Source organism: Lissotriton vulgaris, chromosome 6, assembly GCF_964263255.1.
Source record: "Lissotriton vulgaris chromosome 6, aLisVul1.2, whole genome shotgun sequence".
NCBI classification, from domain to species: Eukaryota; Metazoa; Chordata; class Amphibia; order Caudata; family Salamandridae; genus Lissotriton; species Lissotriton vulgaris.
The window spans coordinates 1,056,624,395-1,056,649,541 of record NC_141694.1 but is presented as its reverse complement, the minus strand read 5'-3'; the positions used below and the strand labels follow the sequence as shown (position 1 = coordinate 1,056,649,541).

The 25,147-nt window shown below is 42.6% G+C and overlaps 1 protein-coding gene across 1 annotated transcript in view; it reads right to left on the bottom strand.

Moving 5' to 3' along the window:
- Positions 1 to 25,147, bottom strand: part of LOC147708404 (E3 ubiquitin-protein ligase PHF7-like) — a 2,104,679-nt gene that overhangs the window by 169,439 nt on the left and 1,910,093 nt on the right. Inside the window, exon 10 of the mRNA XM_086925340.1 lies at positions 1,465 to 1,604. Coding sequence (XP_086781466.1) covers positions 1,465 to 1,604 — 140 coding nt within the window. The remainder of the gene's footprint in view (positions 1 to 1,464; positions 1,605 to 25,147) is intronic.

Here is a 25,147-nt window from a genome sequence, read left to right as displayed (position 1 = left end):
TGCGCAAAGGCAAAGTCGCCGAAGCCACTAATGCTTAATACTGCACACCAATGCTATCATAGGTGCTTATATATAACACAGCACATAACACTGTATGCAGCTGCACTGCCTCTACAGGGTACCCCCAAGAGCTGCATGGTCACCACATAAGCCGAGCAGAAGTGCGCCAATGGTGGGAGGTGGGGATACACTACGTGGGTGAGCGGTACTGGGAGGGCACATTAGCACTGTATGTCACACTGGTTGAAGAGGAGAGGACGGACTGAACCTAGGCCAATTCTTACTACATCGCTCACTCCTAGCAGCCCTGAGTAACCAATGAGGAGACATGACAAATGAACCTCTAACACACTTGACAATTCAATACTTGATCGTCATGGGTTGGGGCAAACACCTCACAAAGTGGTTCGCTGCCTCCCTTAGACAACATACTGCAGTGACGTTATGACCTTGGAGGCAGCATTGAGAAGAGGACTTACACTGCCCTTTCATAGATATGGAGTGGGAAAGCCCAGTCTGTGTTCCCAGAAATATGCGCTTCTGCCTAATACAATAATTTATTACGCAGAGAGAGTATCTCACCCCGGCTAAAAAAACAAATACTTTAACCGCAAAGATGCCATCTGCCCACGCTGTCGCCTCACAGATGCGGATCTGTTACATATGTTGTGGAACTGCATGCTCCTTTGTGGGTACTGCAGATCAGATACAGACGTTCTATCCCGCTGCATGGAGCGCTCAGTTCCCCTTACGTGGGAGACATGTATACTACATTTTTATCGTAGATGTAAATGCCAGAGGGTGACCTTTCGTTTTATTGACCTTGGAATTATCGTAGCAAAGCGACTGATCATTAAAAGATGTAAATCCCCTGACGCCACCCCCCCCCCAGGCATTGGTTTGGAAGCTCTCTCATCAAATATGAGCTAAAGCTGAGTGCCTTGCACTACACATGGAAGATACATTGGGCCTCTGCAAAATCCCAATCGTAGTAAGTTAGGACACCATCCTACACCACCTACAGAATGAGTGCCGTACTGCTGTAGACACGCTAACTAACAAAAATGTAACCAGGCCAGAGTTGGAAGCAGTGCATTACTCTCCACCTCCTAGCTTGCAATTCCCATAATGGAGATACCTTACTGGGATGTTTTTCGAGGTCACAGCCGCTGCTGCTTGTATCTGGCCGTGACGTAAGCAGAAATCTGCTATGCACAGTGTAATTACTATATGTATTGATGCAAATGCGATCAGATCAAATCTGTGAAGTTGTAGTCCTGCAGTATACATTTGAATACAGTGTTCCAAGGAGTGTGTAAATGAAAATGTGATTGTCTACTTTGTTAATACATAAATAAAAATAGATTTAAACAAAAAAATAAATGGCTGCTGTTACAGAGAAGAGAGTTGATAACAGAAACATCAATGCAGTAAATTCACTCTTTTTCTTCTTAAAATACTTGCCTGGTTGCTCACTTTTGTGCGTGGCAGCTATAGGGAAGCACACTGAGCAGATCCAATTGCAGTTTGCGTGTGCTAGAGCAGAGCAGACCAGGTGTGTCCCCATCAATCCACAGTAATGGCAAAGCACAATGTTCCACTTGCTGTGTGGGAGAAGAAAAGATAACATGAGTGAGTGTGTAGGATGCTATCAACCGTTTTCAGATAGTGGTTGGCCTCTTGAGGATTGTCTACTAGCAATGAGTGTTTTAACTTTTTTTTTCGGATTTCAAAGATCTTAGCATATGGCAGCCTTGCTCAATTTCACACTACCATCTGTAGTCAGGCAACGTTTACTGTCCCTGAAAATTCTCTAGTTAAGGCTAAACTTGGCATTGGCAGATGTGGCACAAGCGGGGAGCTTTCATATCTATGAAAACAGGGGTTAAAAGGGGGCTACAGTGTTGCCCCTCTTTCGGATTTGTTGGACTGTCTGATGGAAAAAAATATATAATGCACAAAAAGGGCCAATCACTGGGTTATTTAATGGTACATGTAAACTGTACAAAAAAATTAGACCACACGTTAGAAATTATTTCTATGTTAGAAATAAAATGCAGGAACCTTAAGTCAAAGAGATTTACATGAAATCTGGAGAAGTTTAGCGATACAATGTTTTAAACAAGGAGGGTTAAATTGAGAAACATAAATACTTGAAATAATCCACACACACTTATGTGTGTGTGTGTGTGTGTGTGTGTGTGTGTGTGTGTATGTATATATATATATATATATATATATATATATATATATATATATATATATATATATATATCACTGAAAAAACCATAGGTTTCAGGGACATTATAGTTAGTTGGGTACCATTTCACTAGTATAAAACCAGAGAAATTCGCCCGTTATAGTTAGTTGAGCTAACTTTAACTCGCGACCCCGCAATGCACTGCTGATGACGTCACATATTACATCATTCATAACATGGTCAGTGACATCACTAATGACATCACTGATGACATCATCCAAGTGATAATCTGATGCACCTCCTCACACCTGAATATAACCTTTGATACACTCACGCTAAAATTCAGACTACCATTTTCGAAACCATAGACACACCAATACCAGTTACTACATACCCACTCACTGATTCCTAGGTCTACACACATGTCCGCTCATTCATCCATACAGTTACTCATACATGCATTCACTCATCAATACAGCACTATCATATGCACTCATACACCTATACAGACACTCAAACACCACCACTCATCCATACAGTAACTGACATACCTAGTCAGTCATGCAAAGAATCAATCACACTCCCATTTACTCACCTATACAATTATACACACACAACTTCACTTATTGATACAGACACTAACACATACTTACAGAAGGACACACTCGTCCATACAGCCACTCTCACAATCACTCACTCTCACATATAGTCATTTATATACTCCAACACTTACATATAATGCCTTTCACATATTTAGTTACTCACAATGTACCACTGAGACATCCATTCACTCACCAACACACCCATACACACACTCACCCACCCATGCAGCCTTCACAGATGCACACTTGAACCCATACACCCAGTGAATCACCTACTCACTCATCTATGCACAGAGTCACCCAAACAGAGACACTCAGGCACCCATACAGATACTCAGGCAACCAATCAATAACCCATATAGACACTCATGTAGCTATTCACCAACCTATGCAGCAACTTACACATCGACTGACAGACTAATACCGATATTCACACAGTTTAGTCACTAACCCATGCATTCAGTAAGACATGATTAATCACTCACTTATACAGTCAGTCATGCACCTACTAAATCATCTATTCAGACACTTATACACCCACTCATTCTTCAATACACCTTGGTGTATATATATATATATATATATATATATATATATATATATATATATATCCAAACAAAGCTGCTTCTGCTGCAACGCTGTGACCCTTTGAAAAGTGGCGTACGCTCCGGCGAAGCAACCGGAAAGTTTAGTATTCCACACAGATATCAGAATCTAGTACGCTCTCAGGAACCACACAACAATCCAGGAGTAAACTAAGTCTTCAGTTTATTCACACAACGCGTTTCGGCGACTTGCCTTGATCACGTGTTCCTGAGAGCGTACTAGATTCTGATATCTGTGTGGAATATATATATATATATATATATATATATATATATATATATATATATATATATATATATATATATATTCACTGAAAAAACCATAGGTTATAGACCATATATAGTTAGGAATTAGCATTTACAAAACCTTGAAAGCACACTGAAAAAACCATAGGTTATAGACCATATATAGTTAGGAATTCGCATTTACAAAACCTTATTTTACTCACACAAAACCATTGAAATTCCATATATAGTTAGTTGCACTAACTATATATCGCGCACCCGCAATCCACTGCTGATGATGTCACATATTACATCATTCATGACATGGTCAGTGACATCACTGATGACATCACTGATGACATCTCAAATGACATCACTGATGACATCTCAAATGACATCACTGATGACATCACTGATGACATCTCATTTGACATTACTGATCACATCACTGATGATATCATTCATGTGATAATACGATGAACCTCTTCAGACTCTAATATAACCTTAGATACAATCAGTGTAAACAGACACTCACAGACTGTCACTCATCCATGGAGTTACTCACACACCTAGTCAGTCATGCAAAGAATCAATCACACCTCCATTTCCTCAACTATACAGTTATACAAACTTTACTTATTCAAACATATACTAACACATATTTACTCTCTTATACAATCCCTGATACAAGTTCACAATGATCCATACAGCCACTCACACATTCACTGGCTCTTATGCACAGTTATTTATATATGTCAACTCTCACATGTACTGTGTTTTACATATGTACTTACTTTGACATGTAGCACTGAGATATCCATTCACTCACCAATACACTCATGCACACAGTCAACCGCCCATACAGCTGTTTCCACATGCACTTTTGAAACCATACATCTAGTGAATCAACTGCTCACACATCTATGCACAGAGTCATACACCTCCCAGCCACCCACACACACACTCAGTCTCCCATACAAATACTTGGGCAACCAATCAATAACCCATATAGTTACTCATATAGCTACTTATCAACACATGCAACAGTTTACAGAACAACAGACATAATGATGCACAAATTAAGACAGTTTAGTCACTAACCCATGCACTCAGTGAGACACATTTAATCACTCACTCATACAGTCAGTCATGCACCTACTAAATCCTTCATCCAGACACTTATACATCCACTCATTCTTCAATATGTAAGACATATTTTAACTTTACAGAAACATACAGTCACTGGATGTTGTCATCAGTGATGTCATCAGTGATGTCATTTGAGATGTCATCAGTGATGTCATCAGTGATGTCACTGACCATGTCATGAATGATGTAATATGTGACATCATCAGCAGTGGATTGCGGGTGCGCGATATATAGTTAGTGCAACTAACTATATATGGAATTTCAATGGTTTTGTGTGAGTAAAATAAGGTTTTGTAAATGCGAATTCCTAACTATATATGGTCTATAACCTATGGTTTTTTCAGTGTGCTTTCAAGGTTTTGTAAATGCTAATTCCTAACTATATATGGTCTATAACCTATGGTTTTTTCAGTGAATTTTCAAGGTTTTGTAAATGCTAATTCCTAACTATATATGGTCTATAACCTATGGTTTTTTTAGTGAATATATATATATACATACATATATAAACATATATCATCTGTATATCTATATAAATACAAACATAAATGCATGCATACATATACTTATATGCATACAGATGCATGTTATTTACATGAAAGTTGAAAAAACACTAATAAAAGCAAAGCTAAAAAGCCACCTCATTACAAACAGAATGGCTTTAACTTAAACGAGGGCAAGATCTATTGCATTTTCAATGCTTGTTTACTTTGGTTCCATCAAGAAGGCATTCAGATGTGTCACACATTTGCCATAAATTCTGAATGTTAGCACTCTAGTTGCACATTAGATCACTGTAGTAAAGCTACTGCTCACCAGGGACGTCTGCTGCTGGTATTCAAAGTGCATGTTTCAGTCTGCATGTCAGAATTTTTTTAATGAAATAGAAGAGGATTTGAGAAGTCACTCAAAATGATCCCTAATTTTTCTTTCTGAAGCACTAATCATACTTTCTATGGCAAAATTAACCCCCTCATGTTGTTCCTTTTTAAATTGAGTGTTTTCAGACTTACCACTTCATTCCAATCAAGATGGCTTCTGGTGTGCCATACTTTTGTCATAAGTAAGACTGTTAGCGCTCTAGTTGTTCTTTAGAACACTCTGGGATATTCTGTCATTGGGCTATACTTGGGGTACATCTGGGTGATATTTGGGCTACATTTAGGCTCTTTTGTCTCTGGTGGCCATCTTGGGAGACTGCATGTCAGAATTTTTTAATGAAATTGAAGAGGGTTTGAGAAGTCACTCAAAATGTGCCCTAATTTTTCTTTCTGCAGCACTAATCATAATTCATATGGCAAAATATACCCCCTCATTTTGTTCCTTTTTAAATTAAATGTTTTAAGAGTTACCACTTTATTCCAATCAAGATGGCTTCAGGTGTGCCATACCTTTGTAATAAGTAGGACTGTTAGCGCTCTAGTTGTTCTTTAGAACACTCTGGGACATTCTGTCATTGGGCTATACTTGGGCTACATCTGGGTGATATTTGGGCTACATTTGGGCTCTTTTGTCTCTGGTGGCCATTTTGGGAGACTGCATGTCAGAATTTTTTAATGAAATAGAAGAGGATTTGAAAAGTCACTCAAAATGTGCCCTAATTTTTCTTTCTGCAGCACTAATAATACCTTCTATTGCATAATATACCCCCTCATTTTGTTCCTTTTTAAATTAAATGTTTTAAGAGTTACCACTTTATTCCCATCACGATGGCTCCAGGTGTGCTATACCTTTGTAATAAGTAGGACTGTTAGCGCTCTAGTTGTTCTTTAGAACACTCTGGGACATTCTGTCATTGGGCTATACTTGGGCTACATCTGGGTGATATTTGGGCTACATTTGGGCTCTTTTGTCTCTGGTGGCCATTTTGGGAGACTGCATGTCAGAATGTTTTAATGAAATAGAAAAGGATTTGAGAAGTCACTCAAAATGTGCCCTAATTTTTCATTCTGCAGCACTAATCATACTTTCTATGGCAAAATATACCCCCTCATGTTGTTTCTTTTTAAATTAAATGTTTTAAGAGTTACCACTTTATTCCAATCAAGATGGCTTCAGGTGTGCCATACCTTTGTAATAAGTAGGACTGTTAGCGCTCTAGTTGTTCTTTAGAACACTCTAGGAGGCTGCAGTAGAACACAAAGGAATCAACTGACAGTCTCTGTCCTTGTTGGATGTACATGTTTTACTGAGAATGTCAGACTTCATTTTCACATGACTGAGAAAGATAATGTGAATTTACAGAAAATATGCTTTCAGTTTAGCTTATAGATCCCCTTCCAAACCACTGTGGGAAAATCATGAGATATTAGTTTTCTTTCAAACAATATTCATGATATCACAGCAGAAGGTTTTTTCACATGGTAAAATCACCTTAGAACCCACCACAATTCCTAAAACGAGTATGGTACCATCAACAAATGATTTATAATGTAACTAAAGTCCTAAAACCCTCTATTAACTACAATGCTTTTTAATGAGGTGCTATCATGTATATTGGTCCCAAGATGGCTGCCAACACTTCTTGGATGAAGTGCTGACAGCCAATCAGATCAGATGTGTGGTTAGGCTCCGCCCAGATATATATCTTTTTTTGATCCTAAATTACTCAAAATACACTGGAGCACATATATTGAGACCTAGCAAAGGCACATCGGGCTAACAGTCCCTACAATTTTGCCAAGTTTCGTGCAAATCCATTCAGCCGTTCGAGCTAAAAGTGAGGCCAACCGCCCTATGGAAATTAACATGGGAAAAACACGTTTTGGGACCCCCCTTTTTTCTCGGCCCCCCCTTGATGAAACCCCCCCAAATTGTCAGGGGCTGCTCAGAAACAAAATGTTCCATTTTCCTGAAAATTTCAGCCAATTCCGTCCACAAACGCCAAAGTTATTAGACATAGAATTTTCAAAAATCCCATAGAGAAAAAATCCTAACTATATATACCTACTGGCGACCGCCAGTAGGTAATATATATATATATATATATATATACACTGAGGAAGGCGGTAATGCCGAAACGCGTCTGTTGGCAGGGGAGAGGGCTTCCTGTACTTGCACTTGGACAATAAAATATTTTTTGTGAGAATTCCAGTGGGTGCCGTCTTTCGTTTGGGACCTGGGTCGTCCCAACCGTGTGTGTATATATATATATATAAAACATATTTAAACTTTACAGAAACACTTAGTCACTGGATGATATCACCAGTGATGTCATTTGAGATGTCATCAGTGATGTCACTGACCATGTCATGAATGATGTAATACGCGACTTCATCAGCAGTGCATTGCTGGGGCGCGAGTTATAGTTAGCTCAACTAACTATAACGGGCAAATTTCTCTGGTTTTGTACTAGTGAAATGTCCAACTAACTAAAACGTCCCTGAAACCTATGGTTTTTTCAGTGAATATAGTGAATTTCTATGTTTTTTTTAAAGGCTAATATCTAACTATAGCATCCCTGAAACCTATGTTTTTTTCAGTGAATTTTTAAGGTTTTTTAAATGCTAATTACTATCTATAACGTCCTTGAAACCTGTGATTTCTTTCAGTGAATTTCTAAGGTTTTTTAAATGCCAATTTCTAACTATACCATTCCTGCAACCTGAGTTTTTTTCAGTGAATTTCTAAGGTTTTTTAAATGCTAATTTCTAACTATACATTGATAGGTAAGACATGTGCAGAAAGAGAAAGAAAGGCGCAGAAAGAAGCAAGAGAAGTGCTGAAAGAAGCAGTAGAAGTAGAGAAAAAAGGCAAGAAAGGCAAGAAAAGTGCAGAAAAAAAGCAAGAGAGGTGCAAAAAGAGGAAGAAAGGTGCAGAAAGAAGCAGGAGAAGTGGTGAAAGAGGCAAGAGACGCACAGAAAGTAGCAAGAGAGTTGCAAAAAGAGAGTGAAGTGCAGAAAGAGGAAGAAAGGCACATAAAGAGGCATGTGAGGTACAGAAAGAGGCAAGAGAGGTCCAGAAAGAGGTAAGAGAGGTCCAGAAAGAAGAAGGAAGGTGCCGGAAGAAGCAAGAAAAATACAGAAAAAGAAAAGTCTAGAAAAAATGAAAAGAGAGGTGCAAAAAAAAGGAAGAAAGGTGCTGAAAGAAGCAAGAGACGTGCAGAAAGAAGCAAGAGGGGTAGAGAAAGAAGCAAGAGAGGTTCAGAAAGAAGATCGCGAGGTGCATAAAGAGGCACGAGAGATGCAGAAAGAGGCAAGAGAAGTACAGAAAGAAGAGTGAGGTGCAGAGGGGAGTAAAAAGCCAAGAGAGGTGCAGAAAGAGGCAAGAGAGGTGCAGAAAGAGGCAAGAGGGATGCAGATAAAAGACAGTGAGGTGCAGAAAGAGGGAAGAGAAGTATAGAAAGAGACAAGAGGGGTGCAGAAAGAGGCAAGAGAGGTGCAGATTCAGGAAAGCATGTTTATAAAGAGACAAGAGAGGTGCAGAAAAAGGCAAGAGATGTACAGAAAGAAGAGAGTGCGCTGCAGAAAGAACCAAGAGAAGTGCAGAAAGAGGCATGAGAGGTGCAGAGAGGCAAGAGAGATCCAGAAAGATGCAAGAGAGGTGCAGAAAGAAGATAGTGAGCTGCAGAAAGAGAGAAGAGAGGTGCAGAAAGAGGCAAGAGAGGTGCAGAAAGAAGAGAATGAGCTGTAGAAATAAGCAAGAGAAGTGCAGACAGAAGCAAGAGAGGTGCAGACAGAGGCAAGAGAGGTACAGAAAGAAGCAAGAGAGGTGCAAAAGCGGCAAGAGAGGTACAGATAGAAGAGAGTGAGCTACAGAATGAGGGAAGAGGGGTGTAGAAAGAGGCAAGAGAGATGCAGAAGGAGGCAAGAGAGGCACAGAAAAATGCAAAAGAGGTATCAAAAGAGGCAAGAGTGGTGCATAAAGAGGCAAGAGATGTACAGAAAGAGGCTTGAGAGGTGCAGAAAGAGGCAAGAGAGGTGCAAAAGAGGCATGAGAGGTACAGATAGAAGAGAGTGAGCTGCAGAATGAGGGAAGAGAGGTTCATAAAGAGGAAGACATGTTCCGAAAGAGGCAAGAGGTGCCGAAAGAGGCAAGAGAGGTTTAGAAAGAAGAGAGTGAGCTGCAAAAAGAGGCAAGAGAGGTGCAGAAAGAGGAAAGAGATGTGCAGAAAGAGACAAGAGACAACTAGATTGCTAACATTCTATATTTATTACAAAAGTGTGGCACGCCTGACGTCATCTTGATGTAATCAAAACTGTAATACCTAAAGCATTTCCTTTAGAAATTATAGAAATGAGAGGGTCTTAGTTCAATAGCGACAAAGCACTTTTAAATTATTTGTTATCATTATGTTTTTTTATCCAGTTGACCACTTGATTAAATGTTACGCTTAGAGGAGAGAATGTGGTGTTACTTCCAGAGCTGCAGACATTGCAACTGAGGAACCAAGTGGGAGTTTCAGCTTCAGCCCGACATTCTGTGATTCTGGTCAAATCACTTAATCTCCGCATGCCTACAACCAAAATGAGTTTGTCCTTGGTTATCTGTCCCCCTGCTCTCCAGTCAGGGGCTTGGCTAATAGCTACACTTGACTTAGCACCTTTCATATTGTGACACTCCAGATGGATGCATATGTTTTTACTTATGTTGGCTTATAATCCGGAATACATAATTCCATTCTCCGGTTGCATAGGGGATCGGAGGCCGCAGCGTTGCCCGCCCCCAGTGGTGTATACCAAGTGGTAAAATATATTTTTGGTTTCCTAGTTGATATGTTGTTTGTTTCTGTGAGGATTCGCTGGGCGTTAAGGGGCCTAGGCGTGGGTGGGGGTTGCGGGGGTTATCTTTGGAATATGTTGAATAGTTTGTTTCAGTGAGAGACTCTGCAACACTGGTTACATGCTGAAAGTCATCTCCATACCTCACTACATAACCAGGTAATGTAGCACTATCGACCCGCGGGTCGAGATACAATTTCTCACATGGAACATACGAGGCATCAATAACCCATGTATGGGTAGGCAAGTACTACAGTATCATGCATGCCATGGCGTGAAGGTGGCGTTCCTACAGTAGACCCATCTCCTCTAAACACACTTATATATCTTCCTGGTACAAGGGAATAGTACATATTTCCTTGCGTGTGCTTTTTAATCTATCGCTCTGCCCCCTTCACTCCCAGGGAAAGATTCACTGATGAGGCAGGCAGTTATGTCGCAGTCATGAGGCTACTGGCTGGACATAACGTGCAACTACCTAATGTGTACCCATTGAATGTAAATTCTCTGGAATTCCTCCAAGCGTTACAGCCCTTAATAGGGCGGGTAAATGCTGATCATGTAATAATGGGGAATGAGCCCAACCATTTCCGGAACCCCCACTGGGACTCCACAGCAGCCACCCTAACTGGTAAAACGCAATCCCCCGGCATACTTCATGATATCTGTGGCACCAACGTTCACCACATTTGGCACAATCGGCAAAATGACGCCCCAAGATTTACGTTTTAATCAGCCCTCCACAACACCTGGTCTAGCATAGACTATTGGCTGTTATCGGCAACCATATTGCCCGGGGTCGGCAATATGGCTGCCCTCCCACGCTCGCTTTCAGATCGATGCACGAAGTGCTGACGGTGCCCTACGGCGGCAGAGTGGAGCAAGGTTAGCGCTTCCCCTGCAATGCTCTTCATGACAACGCCTTCGCAAAGAACCTCGCTCAGCCATTGTTGAACATTTCTAGCTCAATGTTGGATCAGTTAAAAGACAGGCTACACTCTGGGAAGCCTTCAAGGCTTATATTCGGGGTATATGAATCTCCAAACTTGCTGGCATAATGCACAACATATGCTACAACATCTTGAAGGTCGAGACAGCACTGCACAATCTCATGACTCTCAGGGAGTAATTCCATGCATTAGCAGAGCTCAAAGTGGTACATATGGGGAAGTATGCCAGGGCCCAGTGCTATGGTGAGGGTGAGCGACCTGGTGGTATGCTAGTGCAGTTGCTTGCCCACCACGGGGTAGTGGCTACATTCCTGAACTGCAGCTAGAAGATGGGACATGCACCAAGGACAACAGTGCGCTCCTTGCGGAACTCCTCCGTTACCACACTTTCTCATACTCCTCTCAGTGTACAGGGGATGGTGGAGATGTGGTAAACTATTTATCAGGGGTTGACATGGTTTGGCTTACTATCACACAGCAACAGCTCCTTATCGAGCCAAGCTCTGAGGAAAAGGTGATCTGAGCCATCGATTCCCTAGATGGTTCTAAGGACCACAGCCTAGATGGCCTTATGGGGTCGTTCTACAAAACATATAAACATCTCCCTGCGCCACACCTATTGGCCATGTTTGCTGAGTCACTGGAAGCTGGGACCCTACGCGCTTCGTTACAAGAAGCTGTGATCACCCTCCTTATTAAGCTTGGCAAGGACCCACTATACGCTCTTATCTACCCCTTTCACAGCTAAATGTTTATTTTAACTTAATTAAGGTCCTTGCAACTCTGCTTTCTCTCCTACTAGAAACCATTATCTCACCTTTGCAGTCAGGTTTCGTCCCGCATCACTCAACATCACTCAACCTGAGAACACTGTTTTCGGGATTGCACTGTCTCCTCGAGCGTTCCAGCAGCAATGACGCTTCTTGATGCGAAGAAGGCCTTTGACTTCCTTGAATGGCCTTCTTGCTTCCTAAATTCCAAAAGTTGGGCCTACTGTGTGGCCTTACCTCCCAAATTATGCTCCTCTAGATGATGCTAACAGCTCGTATATATGAGTAAATGGTTCACTCACAGGGCCTTTTTCAATTGCAAGGGGGAAGTGGCAGGTTTGTCAATTATAGCCGCTACTAGTCATCATGGCATAGATCCCTTGGTTCAGGCACCTCAACCGCGGCTTACAATTTACAACTGGCCCCTTGCTCCTCCCATTATATGCTGATGACATTTTGTTGTTCGTGCAGCATCCCACAGATAACCTGCCACCCCCCGTCTGTGAGATAATAAGATTTGCCCGATATTATGGATGTCACATAAACCGGGTAACATTTGAAGTATTTCCCCTCAGCACAGCTATGACACCTCAGCCATGCGAGTATCCCCTGCAATGGTGTAAGGAATACCATAAAATACCTAGGCATCCATGTCCACTAGACAAAGACCAGGTTCTGCGGATCAACTATGGTCTGGCGGTTGACCACTTGACGATGCAGATTGAGGGTTGGATTCGCCTGCCCCTATCCATGGTGGGCCATATTGCGATTATTAAAATGGTGGCTCTTCCCTGTTTTTGGTATGTATTCCTCAATATCCCTATTTCTCTTACTAATGACTTTTTTGCTACGCTAAAGAGCCTCTTACTGGGTGGGGTGGAACACAGTGGTACTACCTTATGAACATGGTGGTTCTGGAGTGCCTTACTTTCAACTCTGTTACCTAGTGGCCTAGAGTCACTATGTATACCACTGGTACTACAGGGATGCGCGTATCCTCTATGATAGACCAGAACGCGACCAGGCTGGGGAGGTACCGCTGCATGCACTCCTTCCAATCGGGTTCCTGCTGGACCCAAATTATATTCAGACCCTATTCACCACCTTCTGGGCATGGAGATTTATTAGGGTCCTGGGGGGTGATCTCTTATATTGCCTGTCCCTGCTGCTTACGGATAATCAGTGGCTGCCTCCTACCTTAGATATCCTTGTCAAAAAAACACTGTGGTGGCATGCGCTACACATATTTGGGGATTTGTTCCCAGTTGGTCATGTTCTGTCTCATGATGATGGTACGCACTTTGCTGCCTCCACTACTATGGATCATTTTGTCCTGTGTCGCTTGCATAGCACACTCTGCTCTCAGGTCTCCCCATATTCCCTCCCCCCACCGAATTCCCTCGACTGACTACATTCATAGGCAACGCATATGGCAGACAACTTGTCTACTCAATTTATCATTCCTGCTTTGCCTTGCTGCCTGTTGGGGACTGCTGTCTCAGGGAGCTGTGGGAACATGAGTTACAATGGCCTTTGGAAGTTAAAATTTGGTATTTTTGTTGCCAACAAACCAAACTGATCTTGCCCAATCATAGACACAAACTGATAAACTTTAAATTCCTCAGGCGCGCCCATACCACCCCTAGTTTCCTGGCTAAATTGGATTTCTCACTGTCCTCGAATTGTCTGTAAGTTCTGCGTGGTAGATGCTGATTTTGCACACATGACTTTGACATGAGCCCAGGACATCTGGACTGGTGTTTTTGCTCATCTCTCACTGATGGTGGGTTTCACTATTACACCTGACCCCTTTTACTAATTTCCAAACGTGAGATAGCGTTGTATTTGTGAAGCAGGCATAGTCCGACCTTGGATGGTTGGCTCAGAAGGCTTTCCTTTTGCAATGTTACTAGCTAAATCTACGCCTCCTTGGAAGCCCCCTCCTCTCGCACATGGGACATCTGGTAACCGTTCACGCTTACACTCAGCGCCGTGAACAGCAGGGGGCTGCCTGACAAGATTACCTTGATGACGGGGTCTATTGCCCCGGTATCTGTACACGATTCACTCCTGCCCTGTGAAAGCTTCTGTGCACCTACCTTATATATGGGTTTTGTTGTTTATCTGTTGTTTTTCCTTGTGCACGACGCTCACTGAAGTGCAATATATTTTGCAATGATGACGGTATTATCGGATTGGTGTTTCCACTATTGATATTATTGTCAATGTACACAATTCATTTCCCATTCTATGGGTAGCAATGTATGTTGTGTCTGTCTTCAAAATTATAAAGTTCTTTTTAAAAAGGGCTGTAATAGAAAACCAGCCTTCAAGGAGGGGATGAGGGACGGGTTCAGTGAGCAATATAAAAGTAAAATGTTTTGGCAGAAACATCATTACTGACGGTAAGTAACATTTTCTTCTGATAGAAACTTCTATCTGCAGATTCTTCCCCTTTTGAATAGATTCCCCAAGCAATACCAACGGGGTGAGCTTAAAGAACTAGTTAAAATAAAACACCTAGAAAACTGAGTGTGCCAAGGGACCTACCATCCGCAATTCCAAATCAAACAATAATGTTTTACGAAGGTGTGGAGGGAAGCCCATATCACTGCACTGCAGATCTCTGTCACGGGCACTACCCTTACCATAGCCACAGTAGAAGACTTTGCCCTTGTGGAATGCATCTGAGACCTCTGCAGGCTCCTTGTGTGCTAAGGCATAATACTACTTGATGCAGGAGATGATCCACCTCAACAATGTCCTCTTCTGTATGTTTTCCCCCCTCATCTTAGTAGTTGTTGAAAAGACGATCATCAAATCTGAAGTCCTTGGTAAGTCAATATAAAAACTGACATCCCTCTTATGGTCCAGCCTGTGCTGCCGCTCCTCTTTAAAGGATTGTCATGGGGAAAGAAAAAGACCAGGGTGATAGACTGTCCTAAATGGAAGGGTGTGCCCACTCAGGACAGGAAAGCAGCACTAGTTCTTAGAACAAGCTTGCTAGAAAAAAATGAGTCAAAGAAAGGCTTGATGCCTAGTGCTTGCAACTCACTAACATGTTTAGCTGACATAGTGGGGGATCAGAAAAACAGTCTTAAAAGTGAGCCCCTTCAACTGGCAACTATGTCCAAAAGCAGCGCACATTAAAAAAGTAAGGAGCAGATATGGTCCCATTGAGGTATTATGAAAAGAGGGAAACATGTTGGTGAGACCATTCAGAAATCGCATAACCATGGCGCACTTGACTAGCGGGTTGATCTGGAAGACACACAAAGGTAGACAAAGCTTAAAGGTATCCCTTCACTGTACCCATTGTTCAACACTGCTGAGCTAATGACAGGGTGAATCACAGAACAAATAGGCCTTGAGAGGGTCTACTTAGTTGTCAGATCACCACTTGACAAACCTACTCCATCTCCCAAGTTACAGCGTTTTGGTAGAATGTCTATGGTCACTTAAGATGACATCCACCACTTCAGTAGGCAGAGAAAAAGCCGCCAGGAGCCTCTGATTTCTCGCCAGTACTGAAGGTGGAGGCTCTGGTGGTTGGGGTGTAAAACCTGTCACTCCACTTGAGAGAGGAGCTCTATCCTGTGAGGTATTTAGAGCAAGGGGCACAAGACAATGTTCATCAGTTCCACATACCATACCCGTTTCTGCCAGCAGGAATTGATAAGATGATTTGGGCCAGGTCTAGTTGAATCTTTTTCAGCCCCTGAGAAATCAAGATTATTGGAGGAAAATGTAGTGAAGTGGAAAGTGCCAATTCAACAGAAATGCTTCTCATAGAGGCTTCCTGCAAAGTACACTGGAGGGCACAGAACTGAGGACAATGAGAATTGTAAAATAGACAGGGGGTAGTGCTGGCACAGACAGTCGCACATCAGAAGAACAAAGATGTGTAAAGGTGGGCAGCGTGTTGGCAAATTCCAAGAATGAAAAATAATTAGTTTAGGTGCCAATCCGTGTAACAGAAAAAACCCACTTCCTTGGATGTTGTTCCAAGGTTCTCCGAAAAGAATGCCGTGCTAAACTTTATACAGACAGATGTACCCAGGCACTCAACAATATTACTAGAACATTGATTTTTTAAAATTTAAACACAAGATCTAAGTATTCTATTGATCGCTCAAATCACAGGATATGACAATATTTGGATTTGTACTGGGGTTCTCTCAAATGTAATAATTAGTGTGACATTAAGTCAATCCACACTGTACATATATTCATGCAAAAAAATATGTTTTCAAAAACATTTCATGTTTATACAGTTATTTTTTCATGGTCCAGTTCATGTTGCTAGAAGAACAGAATAGCACGATGAAAGGGAGACATGACATCCGACGAGTGTTACGTTACATTCATAACTTCTTCAAGGCTTAGCTACGTAAGGGGGGGGGGATCCTCAAATGTTCATAGAGAACCCACCAATGCTGTGGCATCTTTATAACGAAAAAGAGTAGCCAAGAAATAAGTCCTTATATATGCTGTTTGAAATCTGTTCTTATCTTTCAAACGTCGCAGTTAATGTTGCAGTAATATAGTTGAGCGCCATGGTACATATTTCTGTCGACAATCAGCATTGCCATCTGAGGTGTGCCACAAAAGGTGAAGATGTACTGCCCACCTCTGGGTGAGGTAGCCACTATTGGTAGGCAAGGGGACTCTGACTCAGACTCTCTGTTCTGACATTTTGAGCACCGCCCATATGGTTGGAAACTTACCGGATCTGGTGGTACTGCATCCAGAACAAGAGTTGTATTGCTTCTCAACAGAAAAGGTTTGATCCCACTTCACCTGCTTGCTGACATACCACATTGTGGTTATGTTGTACATCAAGATCAGGTCGGACGAACCAAGAAGGGATGACAGCTATGCCTTTAGAGCCAGCTGAATTGCTCTCAGCTCCAGCAGACAGATGTGCCTTATCGGGTCCTCTAGAGACCAAAGGCTTCTCCAGTTCCTCCAGTAGCTCTATCCAGCATTGAATGGAATCATCCGTGCTACTGATGGTGGTGGCTAGAAGGACATCCCTTGAACTAGGTTCTCCTCCAGACTCCAATACGTCAAATATGCTGCAGTGTTCCTCAAGATCACTGCAGAATGTGACAGATCTCTGCTGTATTGGAACCACTGCCTGACCACTGGTGGGCCCTCTTGGGCCAGTGTGTGTGTGGCCATGAGGATGCAGGAAGCTAGCAGATCTGGCAGTCATAAGACTATTAGGACTGGAACAAGTGCTCCATTCTAAAACACTGCAATCATAGCTTAAATATATCCCTTATCCTCTGATGAGGGGTAAAGGCTCGACTCGATGTAGTGTTCAGTACTACATCTATGAACAGAATGCACTGAGAAAGCACCAGGTGAGACTTTTGCCTGTTGATGGAAAAGCCAAGTTCCTACAGCAAAGGCACTGTCACCTGAGGTGGTACAAAACCATGTCCAGACACTTGGCATTGAAAAGTCAGCAGTCCAAGGAAGAAAATACTGGGAACGCATGAAATGTGCAGAAACCCTTTGTCACTTTTGTGTAGACGCCTGGATCTGAAGTCAAGCTGAATGAGAAGACCACAAATCGATAATGCACTGGTTCTGAGATGCTTAGGGCCCCCCTGTGAAAATGCAGAATCGGTATGTGCAGCAGATTAACAGATACTATCCAGTCTTCCGCCTCCGGCACTAACAACACCTGAGCGAGGGACAGCATCTTGAACTTTTCTCTGCACAGACGCCAGTACAACACCCTGAGACTAGGATTGCAGGATGTCACCCTTTTTTGTGATCAGAAAGTACCAGGAGTAGTGAGTAGTGCCCCCAATACATTTCCTGCTATGGCATCAATTCCACTGCCCCTTTTAGGAGTAAGATATATTCCTCTTACTGAAGAATATGTAAGTGGTCAGCTGAAGGAAAGGAAGAAGAGGGAAGAATAGGTGAAGGGACCAGCTGGAAGGGTAGTGCATATACCTCTTTCCACAATCTGCAAGACCCCTTGGTCTGAACTTATGATCTTTCAGACCTATGGGAAGGAGGATACCCATCCTCCAACAGATGCCATGTGCATCAATAAGAGGGAACTAAGGCTGGTTCCCTGTCATGGCTGGAGAAGAGGAGGAGGAAGGAGAGAGAGGCAAAGCTTGCCGCCACATATGCAGCAGCAGTATATTTTTTAAATAAATGGTTCTACTGCTGCTGGTGATGATGTTTCTGGCGTTGCAGTCTGCCCTGATGGAAAAGCCTCTCTTAAACCCCTGAAACTTGTGGAACTGCTCAACATCAGTGGAGAATCCAGAATTCCTCAGTCATGTGTAACACCTGGGCGTAACAGACGTACCCACAATATGTGCTGCAGATTCAGCTGTGTCCAGGCCTGATTGAATGACCTGTCTGGCTGAAGTTTGTCCGGTGGCACCAGCTCTATGAAGTGTACCTGTAGTGGGTCTGGGAGGTTCGAAATCACCATGTGTGCCATGTCCTGTATATCATGGGAGTAGCAGCCCATTAAGCGTGTAGCATTAAGTGACTTTAAGGTTATACATCTAGAGAAAAATGACTTCTTGGTGAACTGTTCAAACCTCTTCAATTCTGATAGGTTGGGCAGAAATGCACCAGGGGATAGTTTGGAACAACAGCACACTGGCTCTCTGGTGATGGGTCAGTTGACAAAGAGGCTGGGTAGCCTGGGGCCACTTCTGTATCTTATGGGTACCAGCAGACTAATGATGGGGCAGAGGTTGGATATTACAAAGCCACCATAACTGAATCTGTGATGGCATCATTAAAGTGAAGTAGGGGTTCTGATGATTGTAAGGTGGGGTGTAATGCCATAGTCAAGCTATTTGGCTTGAGTTTCACAGATGGTAATAGCAATCACAAAACTTCATAGGGCCATGGTGACCAACTGGTTGGTGGTTTTTACATGTGGCACATTCTCTTTCTTTTTAATGTCATACCATCATAGGTTTTGATGTGAACCTCGCATGAAGTAAACATTTGGAACCCCTACAGCCCTGAAGAAGTTGCATGAAGTTTTTGCAACGAAACATGTTTGCTTATGGATATTGATTATGGTTTGACTAAAACAATTTTTAATTGGGAAAGCTTACAGCGATGAATAAAGTTACGTTAAGCTAGTAAGCTGTACCGCTTTTTAATGGTGAGAATCATATTCTTGTTCTCACGGGGTCCAGTGGGCACTTGTAGTGATACTATGCACTGACCGCTCATTCACTTTTAGGTTTCACTGTCGTCTTCTTTTTCTTCAGTTTTCAAAAGTTTCATGATAGACACACACTTTTCCTTTTTGTTGGTAGAGAAAGTAACCAATGATGATAAGTGGGTACACTAGTGAGTACCAGCTAGCAACCCCCTAAGTGTTACGACCGTGAGGTGCTTTCTCTCCTTTCTCACAATTTTTTGTGTTTGGGTGAGAGAGGTCTTATGATGGTTCTTTGATATGTTTTTAACTGTAAATTGAAACGTCATGGCACTTTGATTAGCAATAAGAATCACTCTTTTTGAGGGAGTTTGAAAAATATGGGCAACCCCTCCAGTGTCGAGTTTGTGGTACTAGACGTGTTAATCTAGTCCGGCCTATGTTGTTTATTGGTGTGTTGAGTGGGGGGCGGCCTGGCTTTCTTTCCCACTGTAGCTCCAATTGTATTGATGAGTTTTGTACGGCGGCCCATCCGTGAGAGCTTTGCTGTTTAAGTAAGCTTTTTATGATTGTTTCGTGCCACCTGTAAAACAGTAGACCACAAATAGTGTTGATTGAGGTAGCGGGAAAATACGAGAATTGTTCCCTTCCTCACTGGCTCTTATGACTGAATATCTCCGTGCTGGAGCAGCCCCACCTAGTCTATTGGTAAGAATTGAACCAAAGATTTTTTTGGAGGACAAATAGTTCCGAGTGGACTGGAGCTATATAGTAAATAAGTGTACTCGGGACTGGTTATTTTAATTATAAATACTGCTAAGAGACTTGGGGCCCGATGTAGGTAGGCAAATAGCGGCCGGAAACAGCCGAAATTCGGTAATTCGGTAATTTCGGCCGTTACCAACCGGTATTTGGAAAATGAGATGTAGGGCATGTTAAATTACAGAATCGGTACTTTTACCGAATCTGTAATTTTTCCGATTCGGTAAAATACTGAATCGGTAAAATTACCGATTCTGTAATTTAACATGTAGGTAGCACTGTAATCAGTGCTACAAGGGTATAAGAATTCGTTATTTACCACCAACTAGAAGTTGGTGGTAAATAATGAAAACCCTTCAAAAAGCATTTTTTTTGCTTTAAAAAATGTGCCATGTTGCAAGGGCATGTATGTCAGCAACATGTGCACCCATGCACAATTGAGGGGTGCAACAGGGTGTCAAAGTGACATCCTGTCCCCCTTGCAAATTCGGTAATCTTACCGAATCGGTATTTACCGATTCGGTAATTGGAATCAATGGCAATTACCGAATCGGTAAATACCGATTCGGTAATTACAGAATCATTCCGATTCGGTAATTTCAAAAGTGAAATTACCTACATCCCATTTGCCTACTCTTAAATACCGAATCGGTATGATTCTGTATTTAAGAGTAGGTAAATCGAGATTACCTACATCGGGCCCTGAGTGAGGAACTGTTGAAGGAAATCCTTGAACTCTAAGAAACCATCAAAAGGGACACAATCACAGACGCTAAGGAACAACTGGCTCGGATTCATGGTGATCTACTGGATTATTAAAACCTAAATGGTAAACCAGAAAATCAAGGGCCTTAAACGGAACTTAGAACGTTTCTCGCATGAGTGGGCGTTCCCCTATGTCGGGGATAAATATTATCAAACTCAGGTAGAGCAGCCAAACTACCAGAACTGTCAAAGGGGAGGCCAAAGACAAGTAAGGGGCACTCCCACTAACTGGACGTTTGATAACACCAGTAGTGAAGAGGAGGAGTCCGGCATACAAGCATCAACATCTTATCAGACCAGGGTTAGATTTTCACCTGAAAAAAGAACAAACGAGGACTTGGGAGCATTGCAGAGGTCTTTTTTAGGGAAATCTCACGGAGGCAACAGGGGTGGAGGAGGTCTTGCTCAAAGAGGCAGTGGCAGGCCCAACCATCCACCCGCGTAGCAGACATACTCTCCCCACATCACACGCAGCAGAGGCAGAACATACTAATAATGGGTTCTAGTAGTGATGTGTGGCAGGCAGTATCCCCTGAGGATTATATTGTGGTTAACCTGTCTAGTTACGCTTTATCCCAGGAGGAGTCAAGAGTATTGAATAAGGACCTGGGCTTTGTTCCCACTCTGCGTCATGATACTTTTAATAGTCGGACCGAAATCTTTGAGATGATGAGGAAGATCACGATTCATACATTTTTTAGTGACAAGGAAAGGCATCCTCCATCTATTTTTGCCACCAATTTATAACGACCTTCTAGTTTTTGCCCCCCCCACTTCCTCGGTGCGTCCAGAGGTCGCTGTATTTGAACAGCGCATGACATTGAGATCTTGGAGCAGTCGCAGAATCAGACGCACTCAAATAACATGAGTAAAACTGACTGGACTGCTGCAAAATCACTGCAAGATAACAAATCTATAACAATCAAGCAAGCCGATAAAGGCGGGAAGTGGTAGTACTCAATACTAACTACTATGAGGCAGAGGTTCTTAGATTGCTTGGGGTCCACACTAATTATCAACCTTTGATGCAGGATACCACACCTAAACTGCAGGGGACAATCAAAACCCTGGTGGTGAAAGCAGTGGAGAAAAAAATGGATAACACATAAAGAAGCCGATTTTATCATCAATCAGAGACCGGGTGTTTCGGCATTTTACATCCTGCTGAAGATCCATAAACCACAGCGCCCACCATTGGCCAACCGATTGTTTCGGGTATCTAGTCTGTATTGGAACCTTTGTCCCAATTTGTGGACTTTTTTCTGAGGGAGTCTGTCATCACACAACCCTCCTTTGTGCAGGACACCACTGACATATTAAACATCTTAAAGAGAGTGGAATATGATTCTGAGCACCAATTTCTGGTGACTATTGACATTGAATCTTTGTACACCAGTATTCCCCAGGACGCCACGCAGGTGGCAGCAGTGCAGGCCCTTGGGGCTCGGGAGTGATTCTATGACTCCCCCTGTCTTTTGTCCTGCAGTGCATTGAATTGGCACTGACAAGAACTTTTTTTTAAGAACCAGCTGTATCTCCAGGTGTCGGGACTTCAATGAGGGCTACATTTGCCCCCAGTCTGGCCTACATTTATGTAGGCCAGTTCGAGGAAAATGTTATACATCATGCCTCCAATCCCTTCAAGGAGAATATTTATCTTTGAAGGAGATATATTGAAAATGCCCTCTGCATCTGGACTGGATCAGAGGACCGGTTGTTATCTTTTCTGACATGGCTCAATCGAGCAGACGAGTGCCTCCGCTTCACTTGGTCTTTTAGCCACACATCCGCTGTGTACTTGGATGTGGACATAAGTGCCTCTGACCAGGGATTGTTGACCAATGTCCATCAAAAGCCCACAGATAGGAACTCTTTATTGCATTATCGCTCTTTCCATCCCAGAGCCCTGCGGGATAATCTCCCAGTGGGACAGTTTTTGCGATATCGTCGCAATTGCTCCACAACTGGTAAATTTATGAAACAATCTGAGCAATTGGTGACTAAGTTAAAAGAGAGAGAATATCCTACTAAAGTTATCAAACAGGCTCGTAAACGTGCTTTGAATACACGACGAGACGCACTGTTGGAGAGAAATTTGAAACAGAAGAACAATTGTCTCCTAGTCGGCACGACGTTTGATCCACTATCAACTAAAGTAAGACAGATAGTGAGAAAACATTGGTCCATTCTAGACACAACCACTAACTAATAAGATGCCACTGCCACGCTTTGCATTTAAGAGAGCCCCGAATCTTAAGGACAAACTGGTCCATACTCGCAATTCAATCACGCCACAGGTTTCTAAGCTACCATCGGACCACTATCCGTGCGCTGTTCAGTTTGCAGCCTAACTGAGGCAACTAAAAGTGTACTCTTGGAGAATGGCAGTATGTGTTTTTGAACAGGTTCAGCAATTGTAACACCACAAGCGTTATTTATAGACTTACGTGCAACTGTGGGTTACACTGCATTGGACTGACGTCCGTAAGGTGAAAGTGTGGGTACATGAACATCTTAGCACTCTTAAAGCTGGAAAATTGACCACCCGTTTGGTCCAATACTTTCAAGAGAAACAACATGACTTCAGGGATCTGAAGTGGACAGTTCACTAGAGAGAGTGATGGGTGACACAAATAACATTGAGTCAATTTTAGCGAGGAAAGACGCTAAATGGATATTTTCTGAAAAAGCAGATCAGGTGGGACTGAACGATTCCATAGAGCGGAACAAAATTAGTAGACGCTAAGATTTTTCAAGGAGCCTTGGATCTCCTTTTATTACAATTTTAGGTAGTGTTTTATGGTTTGAAACCACATTTTTAACACGATGGCAGTTTAAATTACAGCAGTGCCTGTTTTCTATCTATACATAAATACATTGAAATTGCGAAAATGATGGCTTTATGTATTGACTAGTCACACATAAGGAGTAGTTTCTGTTCTGTAACTCCAGTTCTGTAGTAGGGGTATCTCTGTTATAGTCATAATCTAGTGAATAGTCCCGCCCATGTGCGTGGACCCCGGCAATCAAAAATAATCTCTTAAGTTGTCAAATCATGCAGAAACTGCAAAGACACTTAAGAGAGAATTTAAAGACAAATAATGCAGCCTATATCCACAGGCTACACTGTCCAGTACTTCAACTAGAAATTCCACCAAAAAACACCACACAAAATACAGCCTGCCCAGTTTCTACCATAGAGAAACTTGCCTCCCCCAGTAAAAGACTCTGGAATGATAGAGAGGAAGGCATGGGCAGACAAGCCCCATAGGCTGCCATTATGTGGCTTAAATAGGATACTGTGCCTTTAAGAGAACTTTCCAGAACTTCTCCCAGTATCCCAGAATGCATAGCAGGTCCCTCTACTTTCAGTTCTTTTTGAAGGCGAAGCACGCCAGACCTGTCGCATTCCTTACATGACAAAATATCTCCACCGGGGAGGAGGGCGGGCGCTTATGACTATAACAGAGATACCCCTACTACAGAACTGGAGTTACAGGACAGAAACTACTCCTTCTGTAGTAGGGGATCTCTGTGTATAGTCATAATCTAGTGAATAGAATGGCAAGCCCATCCCCACACCAAAGCGGCGGTGGAGAAAGAAAATAACGCCACTACTGTGCGAACAAATTCCGCAGCGAAGCCTGCCCAACCTGAGCGTCTGCCCTGGCGTCAGTGTCCAGGCAGTAATGCTTAGCAAAGGTATGAACCGACTTCCAAGTGGCCGCCTTGCAGATTTCAGCAATCGGCACGTTACGGAGCAGAGCCGTCGTAGCAGCTTTGCCCCTGGTGGAATGAGCCTTAGGCTTACCTCCTAAGGTCTTATTAGCCTTTTGGTAACATAATTGTATGCAGGACACAATCCACCTAGAGATGAACTGCTTAGAGGTAGCAAGACCCGTCCTGACTGATCCATAATTAATAAACAACTGGTCAGACCTACGAAAATCTTTGGTTTTATCCAGATAAAAAACACCCTCCTAACATCCAGGGAATGGAGAGACCTCTCCGCTGGAGACGAAGGGTTCTGAAAAAACGTAGGCAAAGTTATGGTCTGGTTGACATGAAAATCAGAAATAACCTTGGGAAGAAATTTAGGGTGAGTACGCATAACAGTCTTAGCAGCATGAAACACAGTATAAGGTTCAGTACAACACAACGCCTGAATTTCACTCACCCTGCGGACCGATGTAATGGCCACGAGGAACGCCGCCTTCCAGGACAGGTGCTGCAACAA